The sequence below is a fragment of the Cryptomeria japonica genome, chromosome 4, assembly GCF_030272615.1.
Source record: "Cryptomeria japonica chromosome 4, Sugi_1.0, whole genome shotgun sequence".
Lineage (NCBI taxonomy): Eukaryota > Viridiplantae > Streptophyta > Pinopsida > Cupressales > Cupressaceae > Cryptomeria > Cryptomeria japonica.
In genome coordinates this window covers 260,864,308-260,884,670 of record NC_081408.1, presented here as the reverse complement: position 1 = coordinate 260,884,670, position 20,363 = coordinate 260,864,308, and the positions used below count along the sequence as shown (strand labels likewise).

At 33.9% G+C, this 20,363-nt stretch overlaps 1 protein-coding gene across 1 annotated transcript; it reads right to left on the bottom strand.

The window, feature by feature from the left end:
* Nucleotides 1-16,882: 16,882 nt before the first annotated feature.
* LOC131065446 (indole-3-acetic acid-amido synthetase GH3.5-like) lies at nucleotides 16,883-19,112 on the bottom strand. The gene is made up of 4 exons (XM_057999952.1): nucleotides 18,799-19,112; nucleotides 18,573-18,674; nucleotides 17,681-18,483; nucleotides 16,883-17,478 (listed from the first exon to the last, which is right to left on the bottom strand). The coding sequence occupies exons 1-4, from the start codon at nucleotides 19,110-19,112 to the stop codon at nucleotides 16,883-16,885; spliced, it is 1,815 nt and encodes a 604-aa protein (XP_057855935.1).
* Between the last annotated feature and the right edge of the window lie 1,251 nt (nucleotides 19,113-20,363).

The window sequence follows — 20,363 nt, the reverse complement described above, 5'->3', positions numbered from 1 at the left end:
GTGATCAAGTATGTATATATAACATTTTTGTAAATTTATTTAATTTTAATAGATATTTTTCATCAAAAATAAAAATACAATATCATACTTTTAAAGATTTTAACTTTTAAAGATATGACCGAATAAGATTTGAATTTCTAATAATTTTAAAGAATTAATTTTCTTTGTTGGAACAGTTCAACAAAAAAATCTTAAATAACTAATTTTCTTTTTTGAGCATACTTTATAAAAAAAATATGAATAATTTTAACAAATTCTTTTTCTTTACTTATATATAACTAAAAATTATTTCTAATTTAAATATAAACTTAAAAATCATTTCAAATTTAAATATATACTTACCAACAATGTGATTCATTATAAAACCCAAAATAGTAATATCTATAAAATTTAATTATTTATAAAAGTATTTTTTTTAAATCCACTCCATAAAACCTTATACTAAATAAATGCCCTATCCTAAAATAAATGCCACCTTGTATAGAAATGCAAGCATAAGCATCATCTATGGGTGATGTCCCAAGAGTGTGAGGCCACTTTCAAAGCTATGAATCAATCATTGGTGTCCGCTCCTACCTCTGTTGTATCCATGCTTGTTCCCATTGCTCTAGTTTATCCATGCACATGCTTCATCTTCTCTATTGTTTCCACCCACTTTGGGGACCACAAACGAACCTTGCCCCAAAATGTATAGGTTTTTATTGCTCCCTCCTTGGAGCCACCCCTCATTGCTTCCTTTCCTAATGTTCCTCCATTTTCCTAGCCCAATGAAATGTTGCATACATGGGTTGTGTTTGGTGTAGCTTTATTTTATTTTCCTATTTCACAACCTCTTTTGCATCAAAGTTTTATTGGGGCTATCAATCTTATTATCATTGATTGGAAGCCTTCACCTCCACAAAACCCCAAGTGGAAGTTTGAGTAGGGCCCCATTCCTGAGTTTCATCTTTGGAAGTCAGCTACGACACCTTTAGTTTATGTTTCTTTGCCTATTTTAGTGTTTGTTTCTTTATCTACTTTTGTTTAAATTTTGAGGAGGTTCCACCTTCTCCATTGTTTATCTCCATCCGTCTTCTAAAGTTCAATGGTGTGACTACTATTTCTTGACCACAAGATAGGTCACCTACCTCTTCAATTGAGGGGCATTTGCTTGACTCTTTAGAGGATATTCTTGCACTATCCATTATCTTTACACGATCATTGAATCTCTCTACTTAGGAACTTTTCCATGAGAATGTGGAAGTTGCATCATCCTTTTCTCTTACTATTGGTGATGTGCTCGGTGCTTCCCTCATTGTTCTTACTCTTTGAGTTTATCCCCTCTTCCCATATGATCAAGATTGGGAGGATGATGACCTATTGGCAGACAACTTGTAGGACAATAGCTCATTTTCTTTATCTTCTATATTAGAGTGTGCATGTCTATGTTCCCCCATGCTTAGTTTATATGTTTGTTCCCTCTCAAAAGACTCGTGTTACTCCATTGGTGCTTGGAAAAGGGAGGTTATTTGTATTTATGTATTTGTTCTCTCCTAGAGGACCTAACTTTCTTTTTTGGTACTTGAAAATAGGAGATTATTTGTTGTATCTTGATTCTTGATATCAAGGACAATGCAAAGTGTTGTGGGAATTTTGGCTATCTTTCATGTTGACTCAATTTTTATTTATCTTTATTTTAATGTGATTTCTTCATATGGTTTGCAAAGTTTGACACCATGCTGAAATATTCATATGCAGCTATATACATTGTCTCATCTTACTGCTATGGGTTGTAATGGTGAATTAGTAAATCTCCTTGTACCTTGGTGTTTTGGTTGATGTTGTGGGTCTTATTTGTCATTCATCGAAGATGATATTCCATGAAAACATCTCATATGTTGACATGACTCAGCATCTATTTTCTTTAGAATGACATGCGTATCATGCATACCATTCTAATGAGGGCTTTTATATCACTACATCTCTAGATTTCATTTTTGCATTTGCATCATGATTATCTTATTATATTTATATATTGAACTTTTTATTTGTTGCCTTTGTGTGGGCCAATCCACTTGATTATCTATTGCCTTTATGGGGACAATCCACTTGATCTTTATTATATATTTCCTTTCTAGGGGCCAATCCACTTGATCCTTATTATATATCACCTTTGTAGGGGCCAATCAACTTGATTTGTCACCTTTGTGGGGGCCAAACCACTTGATCTTTATTTTTATCAGCTTTGTGGGGGACAATCCACTTGATCTCCTTCCTTTTGTGGGGGCCAAACAACTATCTATCTAAAGTCACTCTATCATATGGCTATCTAGCAGAACACAACTTGCTACCCATGCCGATGCAATCTTTTTATCTTAAAGATTTCTATATTGTTATCTCAATGATCAGTCATATTATTTTATTGTATTTTTTTATTTTTCATCTAATATGTTTGTGTACAACTAACATGTTTTTGATGAAATATCCTAGCAACATCTTACAAAGGTTTGGGTATCTTCCCTAGGGGTAGCTCGACATGGTTAGAGAATCCTACTTCCCCTTCATTTCTTAGTAAAATCTCTCTACATTATCTCACATCTTGTGATAATAATATGCTCGCTAAAGTGAGAGAGAAATGTAGTATCATAAATTACACCCCATACGATTTCATGCTACATAAGTGCCTTCACTTTAGATTGAATGAAGACCTTCTTCACCTCTTTGTGTTTTTTCTTATGTGGCTTTCTGCATCACCCACTATTTTGGCCTTTTGTCCAACTTCATTGACTGTATGACTCATGGACATCAATGCACCATGAAGACAACTACATATCACACTAATGTCTAGCAAATCTGTAGTTTGCAAGTGGCCATTTGGGTGTTACACCTATGAATAGCAGAGTTTGTAACACCCCTCTCAGTGACCAATGACATTGGTTTCACTTCCAACATACATATATTCCCTCGTTGGCTTTGTTTTAACTCTCTAGAAACTCATTTCAAGCCTCTCTAGCTTCAAGATCATTTTAAGTGTTCACTATTCATGCCATTGAAGCTATCTAGTCTTAATTTCCAATATTCTTGTCTCTTCTTTATGCTTGAGGCTCTCATTATTCTTGTGATTTGAGGAGGATTTGGTGCATCATCCTCTTAACTTGGAAAGCTCTTGGGTTTGGCTGTGGAAGCAGAGTTCTTTCCTCTTCTTTGTTATCTCCATTAGCATTTTTACATCACACTTTATTTTTTATTTCAATATCGGTTTATCCATCAATCTATTTCGTTGTCCGTGGAGGTGGAAACACCAAAATGGGGGTCGAACTATGGTAAACCTCTAAACACAATCCCAATACTTTCCCTCTATTTCTTGTGTGTAGATCTTATTAGCAAAGACATTGTTGGAGGGTTCAATCATGGACTTGTTGTAAGATCATTTTCCTTTCTCCCTTTTATTTATCCTCTTCCATTTCTATAGTCATTTCATTCTTTCTATTATACATTCATGTATTTTTATTTTATCTAGAACATGTATCTGTCACTTTGAGCTCTTTATACAAAACTCTGTACTCTGCCAATACAGGATGCTAGCACGTCGTGTTGTCATCTAATACCTATAGGAGCATCCTCAAACATAGAGTTGGTGGAGGGCATCAAGAATCCTTTGTGACTTATCTTATTTTATCTACATGGTACTTGATATTCTTTGGCTTTGTACTCATCCAGAGTGGAGAAGTAGACTACTAATACCCTGAGAGGTTATTTTCATATCAATGTGGTTTGCATTTTCCCTTCTATAATATTCCATCCAATCTTTGCAAGGAGATCTTTATTAAAAGGTTTGTTGAATAGGTTGAATATATAAGAATATTGAGAGGGGGGCTGAATCAGTATTCCCATAGAATCTAAAACTTTCCACAACATCTAAACCTTTTACTGATATATAAATTTCATAAATCAAGCTCATAAACTTGAAATAGCAAATATAGAATAAAGAAGAAACACAACCATGAATGAGACACCGGATTTTATATGTGGAAAACCCAAATGGGAAAAACCACAAAGAGTGTTTAGAAAATGGGGTGGCTCACTGCCAAATTACAAAAGTGGCTCATTGTCAGAATGTTCACTGCAATAGATAAAAATGAGCTAGGGAAAGTTGCATCTCCAATTGCATGAGATCATTTCTATATTAAGCTTAGATTACAACCTACAAAACTTAGAGTAGATCCGATAAAGGATTACTATACCATTGTCCATAAATAACTACAACAGATCTAGTAAGGGATTACTGCAACACTAACCATAACTTTGCACGCTCCTTACTTTGACACACAAGACATACACTGCTAAGTCATGCTCTGTACTTCTTATATCTTGCTTCCACACTCTTAACTTACATCTTCTACTAAATGAATACACATATATATAACATAAAGCTTATACACCAGATAGTATGCTGCTCGGATCAACACATTATCCAATAAAGCCTTAACCAAAAATATGATAATAATGTTGACATGCACAAGATCTTCTACACACTTCCTTCACACATTTTATTTACTGATGCATACACCTTAATTATTGAAAAGAAAAGGGGTCTACCAGACCTTACATATAGACCCATAAGCACAAAACTCAAAGCACATCAACTCCTAACTCCAAAATATAGATACCATATATACAACAGATGCCATAACATAAAACATGATAGATACAATTAGATACAACTGATATGACTGATGTCAGAATACACAAATGATACCGAGATAGAATATAAACCAAGATAAGCACAAATCAAGTTTGTGGAGATAAGGATCTTCCAAAAATAACTCTAGTAGATCATTTATGCCTTGGATCATATCTCATACCTTTCTTCCAACAATACTAGAACTAAAATAATAAAATTGTGATACCAAAACTATTTTCAACAGCATACACCATATGGTCCTAACTGGATAACCAAATTTGACATCAATGACAACAATGACAATATTCTAACAATGTCCCCCTTTTTCATTGATGGCAAAACATCCCAAAAAAAGAATAATGCATGAAACTCAAAACTACCCCTTACTCATATGACTGATATCTCTAATACCCTACCTATCTCTATGTCTTCATTTCTTTCCATTCTTGTTTCTCTCTCCCTTTGACAACAATGACAAAGGGTGCCTTCAATTCAAGAATATCAAATAATAAAATGTCAAAACTATATACCAACCCAAAAACAATTCTCAATTGCTCTTCTTATAAAATATTTGCTTGTATTTTTCCTTCACTTCTAGAAGAATCTCTAAAGAATGAACAACCAGTTTGATGCTAACTAATAAACTTATACATTCCACCAACAAGTCAACAACATGAGAAAATTTGTCTAGACAAAATGGATTTTGCTCATATTCAACTGCATGATTAAGTGATACTGAGAAATGTTCCAATTTTGCTTCAATAATCTCCTTAACCTTTCATAAAACACTCACATAATCTTCTCTTTGTCTTTGCAATTTTAACAATTCAGCCTAAAAATAATTCACCTTTTTTTCTTTTCTCTCCATCCTTGTCACTCCAAAAGTAAAATCATTTGCCCAAGGAACACAAGTCTTCTTCAACATCATCAATTTTAGCTTTATGTTTCACTGCAATAGCTGGCCATGAAAGACAATTTCTATACACATTTCTTGAACTAATGATAAAAGCTCTCATTTCTTCTATGCATTTAGATAAGGCCCTCTATACATCATTGTACCTTCTCTAGCATACTCTGCATATTATCACCTTCTTTTTCCAAATCTTCAATATCAACAGGTTGCTCAATCAATTTTTACTCTACAAGATCAAACAACGATTCCAAAAGCACATCACTAACATCCTCAATCTTGATATTATTTCGAACTAAATGATTTATCAGAACATCCTCAATCCTATCTACCTCTGGGTTAAAACACAAAATTGTGTCACGTTTCAGGCCAACTTATTAGCACAATTGAATTCAAGTAATTCTAACTAAAAATTAATTTTAGTCAAACACATGGTCTATAGAGATTCATGATAGCTATCTTATACATCGTCTTTTCCAATTGGAATTGTTTACTAAATGTTTATTTTATACCACTTTGGGTCTATTTACCACAAATATTTTTTTAATTAAAAAACTTGATGTTTCAACAACTCTTATTCTATTTTTCTTTTGAAATGTAAGAATTCCCTTTTATAGATCTATAAGTGAATTTTCCAAAATATATATCTTTTAATATTTTGATTATATTTAATATTTTATTATTTATTTTTATTGAAAGTGGGTCATCAACACTAAAATATAAGGTTGATTATCTTTTGAAGTAAAAATACAACCTTTTTTTTTGTATTTTAAATAATTGCACTAGATAAAAGAGTCTAGGTCAAGATGATATAACTCTTTTCTAATTTGGATAAATAATTAAGAAAAAAGGTGGTGCCAAATGGAAAGAGCTATATTTCAGTACATGCAACTTTTTAAATTTATTGAAAAATGTATATACATAAAAATATTTAAAAATATATTTTTTCACTAATGTTTCAAGTTATCAATATACACAAAAAAATTAAGGAATAAAAGGTATAATTTACTATATAAAGTGTGACGCCTCATGTAACTTCAATTTCAGCATTTTATCAACAACTAAATTATAGTGTTTATTTTATAAGAAAGTATATTCAAATAATTTTTTTAATTTTTAAAAAAATTGCAAACATAAAATACACAAAATAATATACATTTGATTAGTTTACATAATTTCAAAATTCAAAACATATATTTCACTTTCTATTGATTTTAATTAAAAAGTAGAATCAACATTGGCCATTTCCTTTATAAAAGTGTGACATAGCTTTGTGCTTTTACCCCTCTATAGAAGTAAGCCACAACTTTCTAATCTTCCTTATTACATCTTCATTGCCAATGATCTCTAGCAAGTTAGACTCATCATTAGATTCTTTTACTTCTCACTCTACAACAACCAACTCTCCCTTAGCCATAAGAGATTTCGAATCTCCAATTACAACAATGTCTTTCTCCTTCGGATCCTTCTTTTTCTTCTTAGATTTTGAGGCATTGGTAGGCATAGAGTCTCTCATTTTCCACTTTCTAAGGGAAGAACCTTAGCAAAACTGGTAGCAGGGGATATTGGATTGATACTCTAAATATCAAGAAAATATTTGAAATAAATCTCTCTTATCCAATCCATTCAAATACTTAAAGATTTTCCTCACAAACGGGACTCTAGATTCCCATATCATATTTTTTTTAGGCGGAAAGGATCCTAGAAAATACATAGATAAACATTCAAGCAGTGATCCAAATCGGAAGGGATAACCTTGCTCTTTTGACATCTTAATGTTCTCTAGGAATAAATCCCTTTAAAGTTCACACAAGTCAAACACTCTATCTTCCATAACAAGCATATGTGCCATGTATACAACAATAGCCAAAGTGGAACCTTCCCTATTTCTGAAATAAATATTATAAGAAATACCATACACAACATGCCTCACAACAAGATTGTTAATTTTGTTAAAAATCAATGCACTCTAATCACCCATTACATCAGTTAGGGTTTCAACATCTTTATTCTTTATAGACTTCTTAGCCAATACAAACCTGCTATTGCACAAACCAGTAATAACCAAAATAATCTCCTTCATGATTCGATAGGGTTTATCCAACATAATGCAATCATTCTGTACACAACTAAAAAATATTTTGATCAACTCCTCATCATCAAATTGGGGAGACTTAGTCAACAAATTCAATCCTTTATGCTTGAATTCCTTAATCTTCTACAAGTCTACATCACTCAAGCTCTTTTCCTCCTTTTTGATCTTTTTAGGGCTAAATTCATCTAGAAATACCTTCTTGACAATATGAAAATCTCTATCGCTTCATTCTACGAGACTTTGACGATCATCTTGGCTTCCATGATTATTCCCTCTACTCTTCTACTCTTCAACTACTCACAATCTCTTCAAACACTATTAACATGATAAATAAAAATGATTTTTAACTTTGATACTTATCTAGCGAAAAAATATCCTTTAGGGTTTTGCTGCCAAAAAATGTCTTGTCAATGATGTTAGCAAAACATATTGAACTACTAGATAGCTTCTCCAACACAGTCATGTCAGACCAACGAAATGAACCAAAATAGAAGAGAGGACCAAAATATTTTCCTTGAAAACTCCCCTTGAGCTAAGTCAATATGCTCAATTACTGGAGGAAGAGGTGCCTACGTTGGATTTCTTTATAACAAGCTCGCTACCATTGTTCACTTCCTTATTTCTCCAAACCAAAATTTCCTTTTTCTGTAATTCACTAGCCTTTATTAAATTATTCTCTATAAACTCCTTCATATTTCTCTTTTTACACTAATTAGCATAGTGTTCAAATTGCTTGCACATGTAACAATTGATGTTCTTCTACAATAAATTTCTGAATGTATTCTAGATCTACACTAATTACCTTTGTGACCATAACCATTTCATGAATGAAAATATTCATGAAAGTTATTATTCACTTTATTTGTTCCAACCAGATTATGATTCTGACTCATAGTATGATTTCTACAGTATTTTGCCTTATGACCAAATCTCTTGTAATTGTAATACTGAATGCTTCTACACTTTGCAACCTTATGACCAGATTTGTGCATTGAAAACAATGGCCATTAAATGATGGGTACCTTTGTGCATTTGGTTGATGAACCAATGGTTTCTTCACACTCTGATTCTAGATCTTGCCTACATCTTATGATTTCTTCTCCAATTCTACCTTATATTCTTTTCCTTTATCTTTGTCAGTCTGATTTGAACATTCATCGGGTTTAAATCCAAGTCAGGTCTTGTCTAAATGATCTTTTTGCATGTTGATCAATTCTTCCAAGAGCATACTGCTATCAACAACCTTACTCTCTACCTTTAGCTTCTTTAATTTTTGTTCTAGCTTCTCACATTCTCTAGTCTTCAACTTGATTGATTGTTTCAGGGTTTCTTCTATCTTGTTTTTCTCCTTAAGGTTTTGCATTAGATCTTTAATTGTTTCATTTGCCTACTTCAACTTATTGTTAACTTCCTTATGCCTCAATTTGAACTTTCAGATTTGCTCTCTCAACTTCTACACACATTCATTCACTACCTTCACATTCTTTTTCAATTCCTCATTCTAAAATCCAACACTTTCTAGATCTTCAAGGGCTGTCTTCAATTATTCATCCAGCTGATATTCTTCAATCAAACTAATTGATGCCATGATTCAACTAATAAGGATCTCCCTCAAGCAGTTAAGCTTTCAAGCAAGGGACTAAAGCTCTAATACTAAATGTTGAATTGGTTCAATAGAATAGAATACTAAGAGGGGGGGTGAATCAGTATTCTCATAGATTCTAAAACTTTCCACAACTTCTAAACATTTTACTAATATATCAATTTCATCAATTAAGCTCATCAACATGAAATAGAAAATACAAAATAAACAGAAAACACAACCACAAATGGAAGAGTAGATTTTATATGTGGAAAACCCAAATGGGAAAAACCATGAGGAGTGTTAGCTCTGAAGATAATATAACTAGTTATATGGTGTTTACAAAATGGGGTGGCTCACTATCAAATTCTAAAAGTGGCTCACTGCCAGAGATACAAATGAGTTGAGGGAAGTTGCATCTCCAAATGCATGAGATCAATTCTAAATTAAGCTTAGATCAAAACCTATAAAATATACAGTAGATCCGGTAAAGGATTACTATACCACTATCCACAAATACCTACAACAAATTCAATAAAGGATTACTGCAACATTGACCACAACTCTACACATTACTTACTCTACCACACAACACATACTTCGCTGGTTCACAATTTGCACCTTTTCTATCTTGCTTCCACGCACTGTATTTACATATTCTTCTAAATTCATACACACATATATATTAGAAAGATTATATACCAAGATAATATGTCATCCAAGCATAAATAATATGTTTCTTGAATTGAAACATTATCTAACAAAGCCTTAACAAAATATATGATAACAAAGTTGGCCTCCATGAGATCTTCTACACGCTTCTTTCACACATTTTATTTACCAATGCATATACCTTAATTACTAAAATAGAACAAGAGTCTACCAAACCCTTAGATATAGACCCATAAGCATAAAAATCTGAGCACAATAACTCCTAACTCCAAAATATAGATACCATGTATACCACAGATGCCAAAACATAAAACATGATAGATACAATTCGATACAATTAATATGACTGATGTCAGAAAACACAACTAATATCGAGATAGAATATAAACCAAGATAAACACAACTCAAGATTTCAAAGATGAGAATCTTCTGAAAATAACTCCAATAGATCATTTATGCCTTGTATCATATCTCATACCTTTCTTCCAGTAATACTATAACTGCAATACCAAAACTAGAATACCGAAACTGTTTCCAACAGCATACACCATATGGTCCTAACTGGATAACTAGATTTGACATCAATGACAAAAATGACAATATTCCATCAAGGTTAGATTTTTCTGAGCCCAAGACCCCAATAAATTTAGGGCTAGAAAGAGTGTTCCATTTAATGAGAATCTTTCTCTTTTATTCCTCCATTCCCATTCATACGAACTTTTTAGATTTGTTCCACTTTGTCAACTACAAAGTCCAAATTTTGAAGAGGGTAAAATAGATAACAAGGATATTTAGAGGGTAACCTCTAGCAATTAAAATTTTCTAACCTTTCTTAGAACCTTACTTTTCCATCCTACAAGTTTTTTTTGGATTCTTTCAAAAATTATAAACTAGTATTTTTGAGGTAGTTTTATGAATATTTAAGGTGTTATTATTTAATTTTTAAATGGGGATGAAGCCCCATATTTGTGACCTCACCAGTTCATAGCTCCTACTCAAAAATGTTTACCATTTAAAAATAAATACAAACTTTTTGTTGTGTAGAATTGGTGAAAATAGACACTTTTGTACAAATAATTATAACTTATAATTTTAAGAAATAGAAAGTATAAAAATAAAGATGATTTTGTGATCTACTAAAATCCTTGACCAAGAACCCCAATACATAGCATGGACTTCCTCAAGGCACATTTTCAACCTATATAAATGCAAAAAAGAGTTCTACAATATCTTATACTTTATGTCTACACAAATAGCAACAATATCATAGGCCCACTAAATGCAAATACATATACTAATAAATAATAGCAATTAAAGGAAAATATAATAATTGTTATATTTTTATTTAGATATTTCACATACAATATTTACTATTGATAATGACTAATGGTGTGGCATGCCCTCTCTATGGTATAGTGTTAGTAAGGTTATGAGTAGTCATATTTTTGTTACCTTAACTTTGAATTGAGTTAACTAATAACTATTATGCTCTTATTTATATATTTATTTTGACCTATTTGTTATAATTAGGCATGTACGTAACAATATGTGACATCTAATTGATAAATATGATCCATGTTCAATTTGATTATTAATTATTATCATCAAATTGAGTATTGTGATCTTGTTGAAGATTATTGGATGTATCTACCTTGGAGTGAATTGAAAAGATACATCCACAAAGTGGCATATCATGATCAAGTATTTGCATCATATTATCCTACTATATTTTTTAATGTAAAATTTATTTCATTATATTTAAAATACTAAGGTAATGTTTTTCCTCACTTAGGCACGAGATTATACAACTATTTTTATTTCTTACCATCATGTCCACTTATTGGAATTGAAATAAATCCTTCAATCTTATGTGAACTATTACAACCTCATAATATCATTACATCTTTAATCTCATTTAATGAACTAAATAAGTCTATCAATATAACTGTCTTATGATCTTCTTATTTAGGAATAATTTATTTTCTTTGATAATTTATTTTTTCTCAAAGGAACATATGATTTCTTAGACCATTGATCGTTCTTGAACACAATTATGACATGTGATAAATTTTTCCCTTCTATAATCATAGCTATGATTCTTCTGTTCATTTTCATCTTTATATAAATTATTCTTGTTTTGATTATCCTTTTTTCATTCAAACCCCTTTGATTATTTCTTGGCGAGTTTCATTTATTTATTAGAATTATGGTTTGAATTTCTTAATAGTTTTAAGTGTTTGAAGATTTTATTTGTTAAGGAAATAGAATTCAAAGTTTTTCATTATAGAATAGGTTTGGATTTTTTCAAATTTAACTCAACATTAAATCAAATAATAATAGAAGATATTAAATAAAATTCAAGCAATTAAATCTAATATTAAGATTGTCAAGTTAAGAAGCATTCCTCAAATTGACAATCTTAATTCCAAGACTATCAAAGTCTTATTGTGTATATTAAGTAAAAGGTTTTGGGCTCAGCAAAAGAAAAATTACACAAGTGCTCTAAAATTTGGTTCTTTCTTCTTCTAATAATCTAAATTTTTGAAATTGGATTTGGTGAAATTAAAATGTTCAACTAATATTAATCATAAGATTAGATATTTGAATAAGGTGACTAGAGACAATAAATGTTCTCTTCCTCTTTAAAAGTTCCATAAAATTAATATTGATGCTTCTTCATGAGCTAATCTAAGTGCTACTCAGATTGGTGGAATTGGAAGGGAGAGTAATGGGTTAGTTCATAATTTTTTCTCATTACCTATGGGGATTGCTACAAATAATCACATGGTGGCTCAATTTGTCTCAATAGTACAAAGAAAGCTTGTGAGTTAGGTTGGAAAAATGTTACTTGTGAGATGGATCCAAAAATTTTGGTTTCTCTTTTGAATAATGAAATTTTTTCTTAATTTTCTTGGAGATTGGTAGTGTTTATGGGAAAAATTATTCGCTTACCAAGAAATTTTGATTCCATATTTTTTACTTATGTTCCTCAAAAATGGAATGAGGCTACTAACTATTAGGCTAAATGGGCTTATGATGTTGACTATAGGTGGAATGTTATGGGCTGGGGATCTCTTTCTTCAACCAATTCTTCACAATTCTTTTCACTCCATGAAGATTTGGGTTGATAGCTTGATTTTATGTTCTAATTGTCTTAATTTTAATTTAATTTTTTCTCTTATGGAACTTGGTGGGTGTGGTTTTGTAGAAAAAATATTTAAATTTTTATTCTCTAGACTTTATTGACTATTAATGTTGTTTAGAAATATTATATAACACTTTTAGTCTTAACAATTAAAAAAAATTGTAAGATCTAATGAACTTTGCTCAGAATTTGGATAAGGTAAGAAAACTAAAGCTTATAGTGGAGGTCCATCAGCTTAGACTTGTGGACATCTCGAGAGAACTAGGGGGCAAGAAAACTTTTAATTACAAGATCTGACAAGCTTGGATTAGAATCTGCTTCTAATGAAAGTTGAGGTTGTTGGAGCCTTCATGAATTTGTGTTAGGTTTTTTGTTATCTTTTGTAGATTTTATTTGTTGAGAAGTGTAACCAAACTAAGGAATACAGTGGAGGCCCATCAACTTGGACTTGTGGACATCTCAAGAATAATAGGGAGAAAACAAAGTTACAATTGCAAGATCTAATGAACCTGGCTCAAAATATAGATTAGATGGAAGTTGAGGTTGTTGAGGCCTTGAAGAATTTGAATTAGGTTTTTTATTTTTTTTGTTGGCGTCTTGTTTTAAGGGTTTGTCTTTTGGATCCTTTTTGTTGTGGTTAAGTTGTTGTTTGGCTATGTATTTTATGTCTATATCTGTTACTAATCAAGATTTAGGGGCTCCTTCAAAACATGTTTTTCCCTCATTAAAAAGCAATTAAAAAAATTAATCCTCTTTGTCCAAAAAAATATATATGCTCTTTTAATTTTATATTTTTTAAATCATCTAAAATAAAATTCATTTCCTTTCTATAAATTCCTTTGAACTATCCAAAATTCATTATGTGTCTCTAAAAATATTCTATTAAAACTAGAAATACCATGTCAATTTTTACCTATAAGATTTTCTTAAATTAAACATATTATACACGAAATTGTTTTAAAGATCACTATTTTCTAAATTTTTGTTGATGTAAAGAAAATGAATATGGTTAGAGTCACAATATTTTTTCCTCTAAATTAATAAGAAAACCATTTGACATCTTCTGATAGGATTGCTTCAAACTATTGCATTATGTTTTTGATTAGGATAAAACAAGTTTTGATGGGATCCTGAAACCCATGCAACCAGAAAGCTACCAACAAGAAATGAGCTAGACTACTCAACAACAAACAACAAGTTTTAAAAGGACTTGAAACCTTCTGGACTTACAGGCGTCTAGAGCCCAAACCCAAAGACTACGCGAACCAAAATAACTAGTACATCCACATGCAACTGAACATCATCCAATCCTTACACTTAAGACATTACAACACAGGCTAGCACAAACATGTGGTCTAAACCAATAGACACTAGACCAAAAAATACAAGGAACAAGGGTTTTAAAAGGCATCCTTAGCCAACAAGAAGGATTTTCCTAGGCTCCCATAACCTGTAATAGAAGCTCCTAGCCACAAAACACCACATAGCTAAAACCTAGCCAAAAACAAATAATGGCCAAACTAGGCCTTTGAAAACTGCTAGCAACCAGCCAATCCCAAAAAGAAACAAAAACATAGGATTTTTTGAGACTCCCTCAACCTTGAAAGTGAGTTTAAAAGGCTACCACAACCTTCTAAGGCTCAGAAAACAACAACACTACCTATATGCACAATCTAGCTAAGATGGTTTCTATAGGCTCCCACAACCAACAAACCATTCTAGGACATAGTGATAAAACTATGAACCCAGAACCATCTATGAAGAACACTATGAGGGTTAAAACTAGCTTCCTCAACTAGCAGCACAAACTGTAGCAGCCAACAAGCTCCTCCACACTTACTCTCTACCTCAATAGGAGAAAGGGCCACCTCAATAGGATAAGGAGGAACATAGGTTGACAAGAAAGTGGGTTTTACAAGGCTCCCACAACCTACCAAGGCCTAGAAAATAACATCTTGTCCTGAAAGAATAATATGGCCAAGAGTGTTTTTATACGCTCCTACAACCAGCAAACCGTTATGGGAAACAAGGGTAAAACTGTAAACCTAGAACCTTTTGCAAAGAAAACCATGAGGCTTTTGATCAACTCCCTCAACCAACAACATGAACAAAAACAGTTGAGAAAATCTCCAACACCTACTCTCCACCTTAATAGGACATAAAAGAGAGCAACCTAACTTCCCTGAACACCCAAACTCAACCTAGAACCCATGCCGCCACTCCACCTCCATAGGAGAGAAAAAAACCTCATATAAAGATCCATGAGAATGGATAGGAAGAGTGTGAAAAACCCTCACCAAGAAATAAACCAAGAGAGAACAAAGGGTCCACACAAAAAAAGCAACAAGCCATCCAAAACAACCAAACCACCCACAAGAGTGGAAGCCTCACAAAACCTGAGCAAAGAAAAACTCGTAGTAGACCAACCACAAAAATAGAAAACACGAACCCTAAAAGACTAGGTCTTCCATCTCCAAAGTTGCAAAGCATTTTGCTCACTCCCAAAGCAAAGAGCATCCACCAACACAGCCGCACCTTCTTGTAACAAGACATAGTCCTGCCACCAACACCCAAAAAAAAATTGCAGTCCCCAACCCTTGCCAAGGAGATCAAGAAAATTGGAGGAAAAGATCACCTCCATCCCCACCACACCCCGCCCAGATCTTCAAAAAACTACAACCAAAAGCAAATCCAGAGTGTAGGGCTAAACAACAAGCACGGGTTGAAAAGACAAGAGCTTCTCCTAGCTCATCTGCATCATCGTCCTCATCCTCTTCACTTGAGTCGTCACCCAAAAAAACCCTATCTTGTCCATTCCCTACAGCTCGCGTGTTACTGCCCATCTTCACAACTATTGCATTGTGTTATTCATTGTGTATCTCTAAACATAGTTATTAAAATCTAATAAAGGTCCTAGAAACATAACCTTATAAATTTTTTGTCAATTTTTACCTACAATATTCTCTTAACTTAAATATATCATAAAGAAAATTGTTTAAGAGATTCGTATTTTATAAGTTTTCTCTCATGTAAAGAAAATGAATATGGTTAGAGTCACAATATTTGTTCCTCTAAATTAATGAGAAAAGCATTTTATTTGTTCCTCTAAACTCATGAGGTTTTCTTCGAAGAGGTTTTCTTCGAAGAGGTTTTCTTCAAACTACTGCATTGTGTTATTCATTGTGTGTCTCTAAAAATAGTTATTAAAATCTACTAAAGATCCCAAGTCCATAACCTTAGAAATACCATGTCACTTATTACCTAGAAGATTCTCTTAAATATATTATAATACAAAAATTATTGTAGAGATCATTATTTTCTCAATTTTCTCTTAGCAAATGAATATGGTCAGAGTCACAATATTTGTTCCTCTAAACTAACAAAAAAAAACATTTCATAACTTCTATTGAAACTGCTTCAAACTACTTGTTGTGTTATTCATTGTGTATCTCTAAAAAGAGTTATTAATATACACTAAATATCCCAAAACCATAACCTTAAAAATACCATGTCAATTTTTACCAATAAAACTTTCTCAACTTAAATATATTATACAGAAAATAGTTTAAGATATCATTATTTTCTAAATTTTCTCAACTAATAAAACAAACCAATATGATCGGAGTCACAATATTTGTTACTCTAAATTACGTCAAAACCGTTTGACGTCTTCTGATAGGAATGCTTCAAACTACTGCATTGTATTTCATCATATTTAACATCTGCTTCAAATTGTTACATAAACATCGAAATCAAAGCTTTATTCAAAATGAGAAACCCTAATTGTTGAGCGACTATGGGATGCAGATGAAAATTTAGAGAGATTTAGTATGACTTTCCCAGTCTGTGCGTGTAGGAGTCCATTTGGGACACATGGGGCTAAAATAGGAGGCTGTGACTCTAGAATTGAGAAGCTCGAGTATTGGAGCGAACTTCACGCAGCGGGGTGCCTTGTATTGATTGATAGATGCCCCTCGGCTAAGGGCATAATCCATCAACTCATCAAAAGTCCCAATTTCTACTATTTTGATCTCCAGAGGGCCAATGGATTTGTCGGCGGCTCTGCCTTGCCTGTAAACCGAATTTAAACACTCCTCCACAGTGAGACAACACTGCTGCAACACCTCAGCAGGCACTTCCGCATGCCTTGCACTGTTCAGCTCCCAGAACAGAACGTAATGTCCCGGAATGGTAGATACGTCTGCGTAGCTCGTGTACTCAATCACTCGAGCTCCATAACTCTCCAGATGCTCAGTTGCCTTATTCACCGCGTTCTGCAGCTCAACTTCGTCAGTTTTGTCCGAGTCAATGCTCAACATTACATTTTTCCGGCATACGAAGTGAAACTGCGGTGCTGAGTTGTGGAAGCCGGTCACTCTGAGCACGTCTCCCACCCTGTAACGATACAGCCCTGTATCGCAGCAACGAAAAAAATAATATTGATTATTAAGACATGCAAAAATAACTACGTTAATCAATCATTATATAACGCTTTTCATGTTTCTGATATACAGCATGTTCAGATAATCATTATATAACGTTTTTTGCTTCTTAGGTATAGAACCTACTGAGATAATCATTATATAACGCTTTTTATTTTTGTGACAATTTACCTGCGTATGTGGTTACCACAAGTTCATATTCTTCACCTACTTTGACGTCAGCGAGCTCCACCAGCTCTAGCTGATTGTTGATTTTTTCACTGTGATTGTCCCGGCGAAGGGGAAGGAATTCGAAGTAGCCCATATTGGGCATGATTGTGTACGACACATCCCACGGTTTGCTCAGCGGGTGGAGATTGAGGCCGAAGTAGCACTCGGAGGAGGCGTACATTGTGCACAACTGAGGGAGTCCACCGCTGTAAAAATCGAGGGTGGGAATGTACTGTGCCATGGCGCCTGTCACGATCACTTCCAAGTACTTTGTGTTGGGCCAGATCCGCTTGATTATTCCTTCCCATGATGCCTTTGAGCACTCGCTCTCCATGAGATCTGCAAGCTCAGGATTGGGACTCAATATGTTCATCACGACCTTTCTTAATGAAGGGTCGGTCACGTCTTCCTCACTCACGCTTCCCATGCGAATGTCATGGCAAAGTGACCGCCAGTGCTGTTCCAGGAAACGTATTGCTCTGAGCAAGCCTGAGGCGAAGACGGCTCCTGCTCTGAGAACTTGTTTGTTTTGGGCAAGGCCACAGAGGAGCTGAGCGTACATGCTCTGGTGGGAATCGGGGCACAAAATGGCCTCCATGGGGCTGGTGTAGACATTGTAGGGATCAAAAGGCTTTTCTCTGAAGTGCCGGCTCTTGTAGTAGCTCGTTAGAACCGGCCGAGCTACTAATCCGCCAGGAGTCTTGGTTTCAGATTTGATGAAGAGGAAGTACATACCTTTTCCCTTGTCCAGCCCCTTTATGTACCTGCCACACACCATTTACCAACTTTAAAACATGACCCTTTGACATATATGTATCTGTAAATATGAGAATTTGAGGGAGAAAGAACTGACTGGTTCATGACAGGCATGAGAAGGCTGTAAAGAAGCGTTCTCCGGTCTAACTCCTCTTCGATTGTGGGCATCAGCTTGCGTTCTCCAGCGGATGTTCCAGAACTGTTATAGCAAATCGGACAACAGATTTTTAACTTTGAATTGAACTTCCTCTAGAAACATACACATGACGCTATTTGATTCACCTGACCTTTAGGTGAAAAATTAAAATATATCTTTTATTTACCTGGTTAGAAATTCGGAGACTGGATGAGATGACAGAATGGGAGACTTATCCCCGTTAGCAATTCGCACAATATCAGGCAGCAAATCCTCGTATGTAATGACGGGCAAGAGTTTTTTGAAAGAGTCCCTATCAGTGAGACCATTGAGGTCATAGCGCTTTAGGTATTCGGTATTCGCGTTCCTCGTCAAAATCTCAGAAAGCACTTGGGCCTGCACTCGATCAGCATGTATGGTGACATTCTCAATGAACTCCAGAGCTTTCTTATCATTATCGCCGGGGATTACATTGTTGTCAGGAAGCATGGCTTTGGACATCCTGATCTTTTAAAATAGGCCTAGAAATATATCCTAGAGGACTTGGGTGAAGAGGAAAACTAGACTTGAGACTCAAATCCGAGGATGGGATGATGTGAGGAATTGGTAGTAAGGGGGTTGCATTTATAGCTGTATTCGGGCTACCGCGTGGCGTTAGTCCAAAACTTCCTATGGCATATCCAAGATTCCCATGAGATGACATTCGTTTAAAATAGTCGGTGGACAGAAAGATTAAAATTTTAGCTCTAAGATTAAATGAAAAATTTCACCCTTGCTTTTCAAGTTTAAATAGTCTTTAAACGTCAACGGAGGCATTTTCATATTTGCGTGTTGGAATCCAATATTGGAGTGTCATTCCAACAAAATCAAACAAATATGTAGGTGGAAGGAAGATAACGAAATTTCGATCATGAGAGAAGAGGTTGCATGCAACACCACGTCAGGGCGACGACAGACTATCAAATTTAATAGAACACCAATATATTATAAATTAATGTCATTCGATAAAATTATTTATTTTTAATGCAGCCAAATCGGTAGTCGGGACCAGGGCTTAAGTTATTCCAGCAGTAGTGGGCCACACGTGTCGGCTAAGAGAGGTTAACTGCGACTGGGACTCCATTTGTCTCGGCCCTGAGCTTGCCAGCGACCAAAGTAACCTTTTTCATTAAAAATATTTTCTTGCTTGTTTTTTTACGATATCTCCAAGGGTTGTGGTCCCCTTATTTTGAAACACGATTGTATTATTATTACTTACTATTAAGCTGAATAGAATGTTTTATATCCATCAATGTGAATAACTAAATATATTACTGGAAATATTTTATATAATAATAATATATTTTAATTTGTATTGATTCAAAGATTTGAGATTTTTTACTATTTTTTAATGTTTTGATTAGGTAAGCAGGAGAGGGTTTGGACACGGTATAGTTCAGCCATCAAGGTGAAAGAGACAAACAAAAAAGGGAAAAAATTATTAGAAAGTTGAGAACAACAAATCTCACAAGGAGTAAGTCTAATAAAATCAAAAGCTTTTAACTCGAGCAATAATTGGTGAGAAACAAGGGTCTCGACCTTGATCTAAGACTACATTCTGACAACCATGGGGTTCGGATAGGGAGCTTGAAACCTTAAACAAGTACCCTAAGTTGTAACGAGAACAATTGTGAAAGGAGCCAAAAAAGAACCCCAATACAAAGGAGGCATGAATCAGCTACCAATTGTAGTTAAATTAGGAGAATAAAGACA